The 13,369-nt window shown below is 39.0% G+C and overlaps 1 protein-coding gene across 1 annotated transcript in view; it reads left to right on the top strand.

Moving 5' to 3' along the window:
- Positions 1-251: 251 nt before the first annotated feature.
- Positions 252-13,369, top strand: part of LOC107750480 (fibroblast growth factor 10-like) — a 14,561-nt gene continuing 1,443 nt past the window's right edge. The window contains exons 1-2 of the mRNA XM_016565852.1: positions 252-868; positions 12,568-12,671. Coding sequence (XP_016421338.1) covers positions 562-868; positions 12,568-12,671 — 411 coding nt within the window. The 5' untranslated portion in view covers positions 252-561. The remainder of the gene's footprint in view (positions 869-12,567; positions 12,672-13,369) is intronic.

The following is a 13,369-nucleotide window of genomic DNA, read 5'->3' as shown; positions in this document are numbered from 1 at the left end:
TACATCTGGGGCCCTGAACCAAATAAATTAGGTGAGAGGAGTGTCAGAGCTCAGTCTGCTCCACCTCAGGTTCCTCTCAGCACTTCAGTGGTGAGCAGAAAGGAAACACACTCTTAATCAGAGGGACATTGAGAGAGCGAGAAAGCTGGACACAGCAGGGATTACACTTTTTTTTTTCCTACTGTGGATTCCTCTCGTTTGATCAAGAACAGATTCACTGCCCTGTTGCATTCGGGTCGTTTTGCCATTCTTCTCCAGAACATTTGCCTTGCCTCTTGCTGTCCTTGTTTCCCCCTGTCCAACAGGGGTTCTTCAGTGGATTGTACGTGGGAGAGCAGGCGGAGGTGAAGTGGTTCCCCACGGAGGTGTTTTGAGTTATGGATGTTGACACATTCCTTGTGGACACGAGGGGAACCGGATCCAGCCTGAGCAGCACAAGCAGACACGACCTCCACGGACGCTTCACTGGGCTTTACCTCCTGGTATCACCCTTTCTCCCAGCCAGCTCTTCAGCATGTACCTTTCTGTGAGGCTCTTCCCAGTCTTCCGAGCTCCAGGACAATGTGCAAATGGAAAGTGACTAAGGGTGCCTCAGCCTGGTTCCGTCTGTCCTGCCTTTCCCTGCCGCTGCTACTCCTGCTCCTGTGTTCGGCTTTGCCTGTGGCCTGCCATGACACCCACAGGGCCGTACGTGCCCCGAGGGGCACCAACTCCTCGTCGTCTGCCGTGGTGGGGCGGCATGTGCGCAGCTACAACCACCTCACGGGGGACGTGCGCAAGAGGAAACTCTTCTCCTACCAGAAGTTCTTTCTCAGGATCGATAAGAACGGAAAAGTCAACGGCACTAAAAGCAAGGACGATCCGTACAGTGAGTAACACCCGTTTTTCTCCTCTTTCCTTTCACATGTGGGTCCCATAGAAGAAATGGCAATGCCTCCTTTGATTTCGCAGTCAAACACCCAGCAGATAATATGAACCTTACCTGATGTTGGTGGGTGCGAGCTGCTGTGCATGGAGTTGGGCTATGCATGCGTTGCTGAGAGGTAGTCAGCTCTAATGTTTGTCCTTAGGTTTCAGAGTGCAGATTTATTCGTAGCAGGTTTCCTGGAACCAATTTGAAATTACCAGGGGAGCCTTTCCTTTCTGTAAAATGCGCAAACCGTTGGAAGTTACTCCCGAACATCATGCAGTACATCAGTTATCTTTATTACTGCTGCTGAAACTCCCTTGTCACTGCAACAAATGGCTTACTTTTAAGATTTTATTATTTTAAAGCAAATGTCAGGTGGTTCTTTTTTCTGTTGAAAGTGGTATCATGTTCATTCATAAATAATCTTTAAATAATCAGAAGAATTTTAACTTTACTTCAATTTACAGTTTGTGGCATGTCCAGACACCCGGCAAAGACCTCGAAGCACCTGGCCACCACACTCCGAAATCTCCCTCTGCACTTTTTCGTTAGTAGGTTGCACACACATTGCGGCTAATAAAAAAGGCTTTGACATATGGGTCCCATGTGCGTGCTGCTTGGCTTTTTTAGACAAGGGTGTGCTGGAACTCCGTAAGACATGGCTGTGGGTATTTCAATTAGCCGAACTGCCTCTTAAATGTGTTGCACAGAAAGTCTCTTAATAAATCCAAGACCAGACTTGGAGAGTTTTGGAACGCTTTCAATTACCATCAAAGAGTTTGTCCAGAAAGCCGGACACTGTTAGATCCAGTGTTGTAGACGTTAACATTTACATAATTATATTTATTAATGCTTATTTGAACTAACTAACTAAATAAATAAATAAATAAATGTGTGCCAGCTTTTTATATTTATTTAAAATAAATAAAAAAAATGATACATTTATATCTATCATGCCACGTTTTTGTACTTCCCTGTTAAAAAAACAAAACCATATTTCATGTTTTTGTACTTATCCCTATGACAGTGATCTCTGTACATGTTAAAAGATTCCTGCCACTCACTTACCACATGTGAAAATTGCACTGTCCTTGTTAGCTCCCACAATGACCCTTAGGCATGAAGCATACTGGTAATAATGTTCCAGCCAGATGCACTGAGTTTCAATGGGGATTCACATCTCATTTCAGTGCTGATATATCTGAAGTGTGGATATGGCCTGGAATGTCTGCGGGAGGCATAGCAAAGGGGAATCACTTGTTGGTGAATGGATCATTTCTCCAAAACAGATTGGACCTCTGCCATCCCTTTCCCTGCGCTTTTTTGCGGGCACTATAATTGAATTTGAAGGGCCTCTGGTGCCCACAAGGTAGCAGCAGTGCTCCCTGGATCCCTCGCTTTAAAACAGCACCACGGTGAAATGTTAGTGTGCGGCGTTTACGACAGACGTGTTTGTTTGATTTATTCTGTAATCAGAGACCATTGTTATTGCCGCAAATGCCCGTAAAAAGGGCAGAAATGAGTGGCTTGCTATGTTATGTACCTGTTAAAAAAACAAAACCATATTTCATGTTTTTGTACTTATCCCTATGACAGTGATCTCTGTACATGTTAAAAGATTCCTGCCACTCACTTACCACATGTGAAAATTGCACTGTCCTTGTTAGCTCCCACAATGACCCTTAGGCATGAAGCATACTGGTAATAATGTTCCAGCCAGATGCACTGAGTTTCAATGGGGATTCACATCTCATTTCAGTGCTGATATATCTGAAGTGTGGATATGGCCTGGAATGTCTGCGGGAGGCATAGCAAAGGGGAATCACTTGTTGGTGAATGGATCATTTCTCCAAAACAGATTGGACCTCTGCCATCCCTTTCCCTGCGCTTTTTTGCGGGCACTATAATTGAATTTGAAGGGCCTCTGGTGCCCACAAGGTAGCAGCAGTGCTCCCTGGATCCCTCGCTTTAAAACAGCACCACGGTGAAATGTTAGTGTGCGGCGTTTACGACAGACGTGTTTGTTTGATTTATTCTGTAATCAGAGACCATTGTTATTGCCGCAAATGCCCGTAAAAAGGGCAGAAATGAGTGGCTTGCTATGTTATGTATCATCATGTACTTGAAACATCAAAACATCCTCAAATGATTTTACTTCAGTTGGAGCCACTGGCATTTTAAAAGGAACCAGTCCCTTTGTGGTATAATATTTCTCTCGAGTTAACAAAAAGAATATTCCCATGAACAGCACGGCGTGTCATTGTATATAGACTGACGTCATGTTGACAATTATCTTTGTGTTTGAAGGCCCAGTGTTTGAATAGAACTGAATTTTATCAAGAGGGAAAAGGCTGTGCACATATCTGTGCCTGTCAGACTCAATTAAAAAAAAAAATTGTTCAATGTTTATGAAAAGCACACTTTGCATTATGCTGAAATTAGTAGTCGACTAAACTCAAGGTTAGTAGTTTTTCTGTTTTGGATGAGCCTAACTTTAGCCAGAGTTACAGAATATACTTTTGGAACAGCACAAAGTATAAAAAGAGATGTATTTTGTTTACCAAACTCCGCAGTTTTAATGAGACATTAATATAGCCTATTTACCAGCAATGCACATATAAAATGTCACATCTTGATGCAAAATTTACATTTACACTCCCGTAAACACGTGCAGTAAATCAAAAGCCCGTAGTTTATGAGAGGGCCAATATTTGTTTTGCATATTTGATGTGGAAAAATATTTGCAGAGAGCCTAAGTATGATAGATTGTTACATTTCCCAGATTCAAACTCCCAGTCAGAGTCTCTTTGTCCATATTTGAGTTCTCAAGTCCAGCCTTCTTTAGTTTTCAAGTCCACAAAAGACCTGTCTATGTGCAGCTTGAAATCCTATCCTACCCATATTGTTTGATTTTCTTTCAGAATCCATCAGCTCAGTATCACTTTTGTCACATCTCCCCCAAGACATTTTTGGAAACGGCACCCCGTTCTCGAACTCGGAGCTGTCCTCGGTGTATTGAACGAGCTTAACAACAAGCTCACTGTGATGCAAAAGCTCTTGCATGGACCGGCCAGAGTTTAATCTTTCTTTAACTGTTTTGATCTTGTTTGCCTTCTCTTTCCTCTGTGCAACTGTTTTGTATTTATCACACGGTGCTGATGAAAATGTCAGTATCGACACGAACGCAAAACCTCTGGTGTTGTAGTTCAGCGGTGATGGCATGGCCGGAGGAAATCGTTAATGAGGATCATTAGTCTTTGACAGCTGTGATTGAGGGGATTTGTCTGATCAGAGTTCAACTACTGGTTGAATCGTAAGGTCTAAAGTGCAGGGGTCTTTCCAATCATCATGACAGCTCTTGGGCAGCAGATCAAACAAGGGTCAGGCCAGCGGTCATTATATGTCTCTCACTCCATTTGGGGTCAGTGTAATCTAATAGGGCTCAATTAAGAATACAGATTATTGCTGGTCTAATGAGGTGTTTCCAGGCCAAACCCTATTAGCTTTGGTAATTTGAAAAGGTTGTTTTGCTTCATGAGAGAATATAAATTGCTCGGTTTATTTCAGGTGCTGAGTTTCTTTGTATGCGTTAGGCTGGACCTTATCAACTATAAAGCAAACAAACCCTTGTGGGATGAAATGATTTGTTTGAATGTATGTTAATATTCATAACTTGTCTTTCCTCCTGCGTTCCATCAGCTTCTGTCGGTTTACCTCATATAAAAGTTGTTTTGTCATTTTAATGAGAAAGAAAGATGAATAAGGCTATTCTGTCAAGTGTTTCTCAGAAACTAGCATGGATTGACACTGACCTGCTGCTGGGTAGTGTTGCGCTGTATTGTTGTTATGACTTTATAGGGCCTGGTGTGACGTTAAATGCTTCATCAGGAACAATAACAAGATAACTGCAAGCCACTCTCAGCATGTCTGCTGGGACAAAATGGAAAACAATCAATTGATGCTAGTTAGTAGGGCACGATTATGACAAAAATCATAAATGTCTCATATTTGTAAATGCTATTATTAATTTCTATTAAAAAATAAACGTACATTAAAAAAATTCAAATTGAGAAATGTATTATTATTATTATTTTTTATTATTAATACAATTTTTTTTTTCTGTTCAAACTGCATCTAGATTTACATCTAAAAATCCCCCCATAAAAAACTTAATTACCCACAATGCTTTTGACTTTGAACCTTCTTTTTGAGCATCATATCATGTTTCTTCAACATCAATTTTGGTGCCACCATGAACCGAAGTGAAGTATTCTCAGTCAGTTTGACCAGTTGTTGTTGCTGATAGACCTATAGACTCATTACACTACCTTTGTTTTGTCATTGCATTCATGCATACAGTGAACATCTCTGTGATTGGTCGTAGTGCTCAACCACTGCAAAAAACCGTGTTGCAAACAAAACATTTTGGCACAATAATTGTGCAGCCTTGGTAGTTAGTGATCATTTTCATATGATATTTGATCACAGATTTATACGCTATATGACTGCATGTCCATCATAACATCGGTTTATTCCGTTTTTCAAATGTAGCTTTAAAATGACCCACTGGTGTGAATGAACATGTGCAATGTGTGAATTTAAATGACATGTTGCCAGCCCTGACCACATGGATGGCACTCCACAGAAGTGTGTGTGTGTGTGTGTGTGTGTGTGTGTGTGTGTGCTTGCTTTCTGTGGTTACTGTGCCCATTTATAGCTCCCCTGGGAAATCCCAACCACACAAGTAATAAAAAATGACTTATGAGGATTGAGCTGATGTGCAAAAGGTTAGTGTCAGTGTTTCATTTTCTTTGACCTTGACTTCCTCATAGACTTTCTCCTTTCTGATTCATAAATAACAGAGCTGGATTTTACAAGACATTTTAAATATCACTACAAGATGCACGGCCTTCAAAAATGCAACATGCTGATAACTTTGACATCTTTGCTTATAAGTTGTCCATTGTTCCATTATATTTGTTCCATTATTCAGCAATTACCTGTTAAACTGATCAAAAGTTACAATAAAGACATATTACAAGAGATTTCTATTTGAAATAAAAGCTGTTCTTATGAACTTTCTATTCATCAAAGCATCCACAAAAAAAACTATTAAGCAGCACAACTTTTTTCAAAATTGATAAAAAATAAATCAGCATATTCGAATGATTTCTGAAGAATCATGTGACACTGAAGACTGTAGTAATGATGCTGTAAAAATCAGTGTTTGCCATCACAGGAATAAATGACATTTTAAAATATATTAAAATAGAAAACTGTTATTTTCAATAGTGTTTTTACTGTATTTTTGACTAAATAAATGCAGCCTTAGTGAGAGATAATAAACTTCTGGAAGATTTTATTTGAATGGTAATTTATGTTCCAATTCCAAATATTTTAAATCATTATTAAAAATAGCGTCTCATTTATTTTAATTACTAATTAATAATACATTAATAAATTTAAACAAATGCTCACATTGATCTACAATTATCATATATTAGTTATACTGTATGTGTTGTGAAGGTTTTTTGGCACTCCATGCTTAAAGGAGTATGGTTTTAAAAATTAATGTAATTTGTATTTTATCATTTTAACATGTAAAATTAGGTTAAAGTCCTTGTTTCAAATATTCTGTAGTAGCAGCTCAATATCTTCATTTAGTTAATAGATCCATTTTTTTCACGCTGAAATTTGGAGTTTGAAAAAAGGAGTGGAAGACCAGATGTATGCCTAACCTCTGACCCCATTACCTAAAGCAGAGCACCATTTGTGCCATGGGATGTTCTGGGGAGAAACACCACTGTCTCTTTTCTACTGTGTTCTGTCTGATTGCCAACAGACGGTGACTAAAAGCACACTTGCCCACAAACCAGTGAGACAACAATTGTGTACTTTCAGGAAAAAGTAAGCTCTGAGGAGACATTTACTGATCATTGAGCAGTTTATGGAGTAAGACTGAGATGTAACAAGTTTTAAGCCAGGTACAGAGATTTTTGATAACTGTGATATCTACAAATACGTGTTGTTCTCTTTATGCTTATCAAGCCATTGAACAGGAAAGACTGAGGGAACGACTTTGCAAGGTCTTTCAGTGTCCTATATTATATATCAGTGGTTAAACAAGTGTTTATGAGAGCATGGTGAAGCTTTCCTCAAACACATCTTCTCACAAGCTCCAAGGGGAATTCCTAAGCAATGTGTGCTTGAACAGATGGCGGCGGTTGGCGCATCAAAGCACTAAAGAGAGACAAGGACCAGTTTGAGCAGAGATGCATCTGGCCAGTCGAATTTGTGTGAGCAGGAGTGGTCTTGCATTGGTTCCCATTAAGATGGGTGTCTGCTTTGATATTTAGGAGGAGGTTGGAATCTGTTTGCCGCCACCGAAGGTTGTCTGGGTGTTTGGTTATGTCATGTGTGTGTTTGGGGATGGTGCATGCATGGTTGCATGTGCTTGTGAGTGTTTCAGTGGTTTCATTGCCCGGTCAATGCAAATATTGAACAAATCTGTCTGTCATCAAAAATTAGTTGAGCACAAAATCTTCAGTCCTCTGACAGTATGCAGGGTGGTTGACAAATGCCTGGATGGTTAGTCAAACAAAAACATGACACTTAACATGCTCTGATGGTCTGGACTAACATTAAATATGTGAAAAGAGTTTTAAAGGGATAATTCATTCAAAAATTAAAATTTTGTCATCATTTACCCTCATGTTGTTCCAAAAAAGCTTATTTTTTTCCTGCTGTGAAACACAATATTATTCATAGAAAAAGAATATCTTTATCACTTCTTTCAATATAATGATAATAAAAAGTGAATGAGGCAAAAATGACATCATTAAAAAACTCACCATAGAAGTATTATAAAATATTTTGAATCAGATCTTTTCATCTATCTAAATCAGTTTGTAAATAAATCTCAAAACGACCCATTGTTATAGAGGCTATGAGTATGGAGCCTATGTGCAGTGGAGTTATAAGAGTTATTAGAAGATAAACCAATGGATGTGAAGGAGAACGGATTGCACAACTCTCTTTACCAGTGAGTTAGCATTGTGCTCTATTAGCAAGTTTCAGTAGGAAAATCAGCAATGAAAGCCTGTTTATGAAGTGCTGAAAAAATGAACAAAATTGTTTCTTCACAAAGCTTTTAACACAGCTCTGAAAGAGTATAGCTGTTATTCTGAGTCTGTCTGCAGAGTCCACATATGCTTTCTGTAAACCATCTTGTGCACTTCAGAAAATGGATTTTGTTTTTAACATGACAGAGGATGCACATGATCAGGCACTTCAGGTTATCATCAACTGACCTGTTTTGTAGCTATTAGCATAAAAAAACCATTGCATTTCTCCATACGATCCAGCGAACAGAGGTGCAGATGTGATAAAATCTTCAAAAGGGCTGCATACAAACACTTTCACAGTCCTTCTAGTCTGAGTTCATCCAAAATGATTTTCTTACTCAGTATTTTTGTCTTGTTTTTCTGTAAAATATCAAGATAGATTTACTTGAGAAGCAAAATGACTCTTTTTCTTCAGAAAACTAAGACTTAATATATTATCAAAATTAAATGACTTTATGCTTAAAATAAGAACAAATAACTGCCAATGGGTTAAGAAAAATAAACTTGTTTTCCCTTTGAATTAAGTTTATTTTTCTGACCCCATTGTCTTGTTTCAAAGTACATTTTTCAGAAAACAAGACTTAATAAAAAGTCATTTTGTGTCTCAGGTAAACATATCTTGATTTAAGAATGTTTTGTACTGGAAAGAAAATCATTTTTTGCAGTGTATTTCAGCATAACCAGAAGAGTGGGATAATGAGACCGGCCCCCCAGACCTGTCCACTGATCTTCCTGAGCCCAGGAGCCAGGGGCCTGCAGTGCTCAGATCAAAGGTCCAAGTAACTGTCATCAGAAGCCAATGACGGGTCAGCTGCAAAGATGCCTTTTAATGGGGACCCTTTTTCCTTTATGGTCCTGTAGACGGGGGGCTAATTGAAAAGACGTGCGTGTCAGAGGCGTGGCGGTCCAAGGTTCCCAGGACAATTAAGCACCCTGGGGTAATATATGACTTGAATTGACTCGGTCCTTGCACTGGTGTGGAGAGCTGACAAGCAGTTGAGTGTTCCCGAGTGCAAGTAAGATTGTTATTTTGACGTCTGGAAGCGATCCAATCTGAACACTGCTAGGGAAAAGTCCATCTGCCTGATAAAAATTGTTGTTTTCAAACACGTTTGAAGTGGATGGGGGTCTCTTTCACTCTCTCGCAGGCTTTGTTAGTGATGCAGGTTGCACGAGGCTACAAATACGAGGCTGCAGGGTTTTTTGTAATTACCACAAGATGTGATAACCTGAGTTCTGTCACCCTGCCAAGAAAACATTGAACTCCGTTAAGCGGGAAGGGGAGCGGCCACCTACAGAGCCTGGGGCAAGAGCCAAGTCTACTGAGGGAAGATCACGCTAGGCTACGGGTGGGATTCTCTGGACCACCATTGGGCCATGGGCAGTGTAATGTCACAGACACATGGCCGCTCACGGACAGGGTATGAGTAAGGTGGGGCCGGGCTTGTTAAAACGCAGAGGCTTTTAAGTCTTTGTAATCCGAGCCCTAACAGGGAGTACAACAAGAATACTGTGAGGATTAGGTTGCACCGCAAAAAAAGAAAATTCTCTCTCTTTTTTTAAGAGAATGCCTTGGCTAGTGCTTTGAATAATGCAGGCGGTGAAATCGTGTTTGTCAGAATAGCAGAGCACCGTGATATAGATGTAACAAAACATTGGGTCTGCCAGGATTAAAAGTAATCAAGCAGTTCTCAAGCTGTGATGCGTGAAAGATTCCAAGTGACTGGCAAGTTTTCTGGCTAATAATAACAAAAAATAATCATAATGCATAAATAAAATATAAAAATAATAATGACTGGTGAGTTAATTGGCTGATAATAAAATAATAAAGAAATAAAGAATAATAAATAATATATTTAGAATTGTCAAAAAAAGCACCAATATGATTTAAAATAAATCACAACAAATTAAATAGCTTATAACTATTAACCAAGTACATTATTGTAGTAGCAATATTAGATTAATATTATTAATATTAGATCTAAAATGTAAAAAAATGAAATCAAATAAAATATAAATATTAGACCAAAAACGTCAATGAAAGTTAAAAATCTTGCCTTGACAATTAACAGAAATAAAATAAGTTGAAGTTGAAGTACTAAAATTATTCAAACTGAAATAAAATTAAGCATTATTTAAAAAAAAAATATATATATATACATAATTTAAAAAATCATTTAAAAATAATCATTTGTGAAAAATGGCTTCTGATTTTGATTATTATTATTCAGTAACTGATAGTTATTAGTTATAGGATTGTATGGGTTCAAAACCGCAAGTAATTGTTTTCATGTCATTGGGGGTTTCTCTCAGACCTGAGGTGTTAGGTGGTCTGCAGTTAATGTTAAAGTGGTCTGCATTACGTAGAACCACTACTGTAGAGGTTTGTTGAACTCTTACATGACAGCGCATATGCACTTTAATGAGCCACATTAAACTGTAACTTGTTGCACGCACAGCTGTTGTTCTTGGTAATGTCTTAAAAATGTTGATTAGATAATGTGCTCGAGCACTTACTGCATTTCAGACACTGGCCTTAAAACGTTTCTCGGTACTTTTAGGTCAAATCTCACATTAAATAACTGGTATTTGGCAGAAATCTGAAATGAAAGAGAGGCAGATCTTAAATGTTTATGGTGTGGAAGAAGAAAGCATGCAGAGATACCTGTTGCTTAGATGCCTCAGAGATGTTTTGGTTTTGTAAATCCAGCCTTTTGTTGCAGACCAGCATTTCGGCTTCAATGCAGACAGAAGAAACACTCCTGGGACTCGTGAGGGAGTCGTAAAAAAAGAAAAAAAAAATCAGTGTGTTTTGCTTTGACAGACCACATCAAATAGCCAAAAGCAAACAGGTGCTTTCTGCCAGACGATTCAGGATTTATTTTGACATTGCACGCTTTAAAGAGCAGCCACCAAATTTACTGTAGACATGACATGATGTTTGCACACATGACATCACTCACATAGGGATGAGTGAGCCTGCATGATAGGTGTTTCTTATATGTTTGGGATTTCTGGTCAAAATTTATATGTGCTTGTGTCATTTTGGGCAGCCGTTCCATTGCTTTTGTCCAGTCTATTGCTCTTTGATCACAGATTATTCCCCCTTCATCCTACCAAGTCTGTGATCCCATCTCTGAGCCCCTCCTTTTATTCTGTCGCTCTTGCTCATGAACCTGAGGCGAGGGAGGAGAGAGGATAGACGACTAGGTCTCCTTACATCTACTCTTGGTGATTGCAACCTGAGCCCATGTGGAGGATCTGCCTTCAGATCCACTTAATCCTCCTGTTGTAGCAGCGCTTGTGCCCCTGATCCACAGGTGTGGATTCAGTTCCTCTGCATCACAAAACTCTGATGTCAATGTTAGGCATTTACAAACCATCCAAGATATGGAGGGTTTCACATAGTTCTGAAAGTAGATATGCAATACATTTTTGCTGGACTAGGCCATCTGACTGACATGAAAAATTACAAAAACCAATAACAAAATAGCTAAAATATACTAAAATTAAAATGAAAACTAAAAAACATATTGTATTAATAAATACAATAAAACTATACAAATAATACTAAAATAAATAACACTGGGTTCTGTTATTTGAAATAGATTATACCACAATGATAGAATAGCATCAAATAAAGCAATTTAAGTAATGTCTCCAAAAACAATGGAAAAAATATAATCTATATAGATTATGTGATTAGAATTTCTGCCCATCCATTTCCATTTCTGCCCATTTTTTTATTTCATCGGTAACCAGCATGATCATGTTGGTTCACCTGCTTTGGTTAATGCTGGTCTTTTCAGCAGGACTGGTAGGCCGCTTGCTTGCTTTTGAGGCTTGGTTTTATGGTTTTGATGTCTTGTTGAATAGTTGCAGATTAAAGCACTGAGCTCATTTAAGCTGGGAGGTAAACTGAACTGCTCGTGTTCGTCAAAGGCCAGAAGCTGCAGGCAAAAGCTCTTTTAACCCCATACACAAACAACATAGGATCATATAGCCCTGTTTGCTACTAGGACATGCTTTGGTCTGGGACTAATCCCATCTAAAGTGTGATGGCTTTATGGGTTTACATAATTGCCTTTTAAAAGGCAAAACAGTAATGGTTACCACAATTTGAACCACTGGCTACAAACCTAGTATATGCCTTTCAGCTCTGAAAACTCTAACAAAGACAGCAAAATATGAGTTTTCATGTTATAAATGAGCAGTTTTGAACATAAGTACTCCTGCATGGGAATGGAGAATTTCTGACTGTAGCATCAGGGTTATGAGGTGGATTGTGGGTAAAGTTTAAGGAGGTCATTTCTGTGATGCCTTTACCTATTTACATGTTGATATTTGTTACCTGTTCTATCATTTTAGGCTTGCGTTTAATCTATGTCATTATGCAATTACATGTTTCATATGACACCAGCACTGCACCTTGTTTAATGTAAAATAAGTGTTTGCATAATTCCAAAAACTCTAAAAACTGCAATGCTTTAATGTGGACGTCATGCAAATGATATGTTTACGTTTGTTTTGTAGGTACACTCGAAATCAAGTCTGTGGATGTGGGCATCGTTGCCATCAAGGGGATTCAAAGCAATTACTACCTTGCAATTAACAAGAAAGGGGTGGTCTACGGGGCGGTGAGCATCATTTTCTCTTCATTTCTCTTATAATTATAGTTAATGACTGGACTCCACAACAAATAATGATAACGTTTCGTGATCCCGTCCAAACCGAAGACGTCCTTCTTATCGGGAATTTTTAAACAACATTCAGAATTTCTAAACTATTTATAGAAATTCAGCTCTTTACAAGCTTCCAGAAAGATCCGTCAGCCCTCGGGTCCCTCTCAGAGGCTTTGATGTCAGAGAGCCTGCTCTGTTTCTCATGTCTCGGGGCACTTAAAAAGCTCAGGGTTGTTTTAAAGGACAGTTCCACTCCACTGCCTGTAAATAATCCCCCAGCAAAAGTTGGCTTGAGCAAAAGAGTTCTGTCATCTTTGAAAAAGTAAGCGGAGAAGGCCCTCTTCCTTACACTGTAGTCTCTCCTCCAATACTGCTCCATGCATGCGTTCACCTCCATTCACAATCCAGCCATACAATCCCCTGCTCCCTCTTTGTTCCGAGTTCTCTCCAGCCCCATCGCCTTTCATTCATCCGCTCTCATGAATGGCAAATGTTACCTGAAACAGGCAAAAATAGTGCCGTACTTTTCCCAAAAGTGAAATCAACCGATTGGAAGGGGAAAGTCCTAAAATGCAATCGCCTACGCCTCGAGTCTGTTGTGCTCACTGCGGAAATATCAATATAGTGACGTACACTACCATTTATATTATATG

This window comes from Sinocyclocheilus rhinocerous, unplaced genomic scaffold (genome assembly GCF_001515625.1).
Source record: "Sinocyclocheilus rhinocerous isolate Xijiao unplaced genomic scaffold, SAMN03320098_v1.1 scaffold882, whole genome shotgun sequence".
NCBI classification, from domain to species: Eukaryota; Metazoa; Chordata; class Actinopteri; order Cypriniformes; family Cyprinidae; genus Sinocyclocheilus; species Sinocyclocheilus rhinocerous.
The sequence above is the reverse complement of the archived record's forward strand: the minus strand, read 5'-3'. Positions and strand labels throughout refer to the sequence as shown.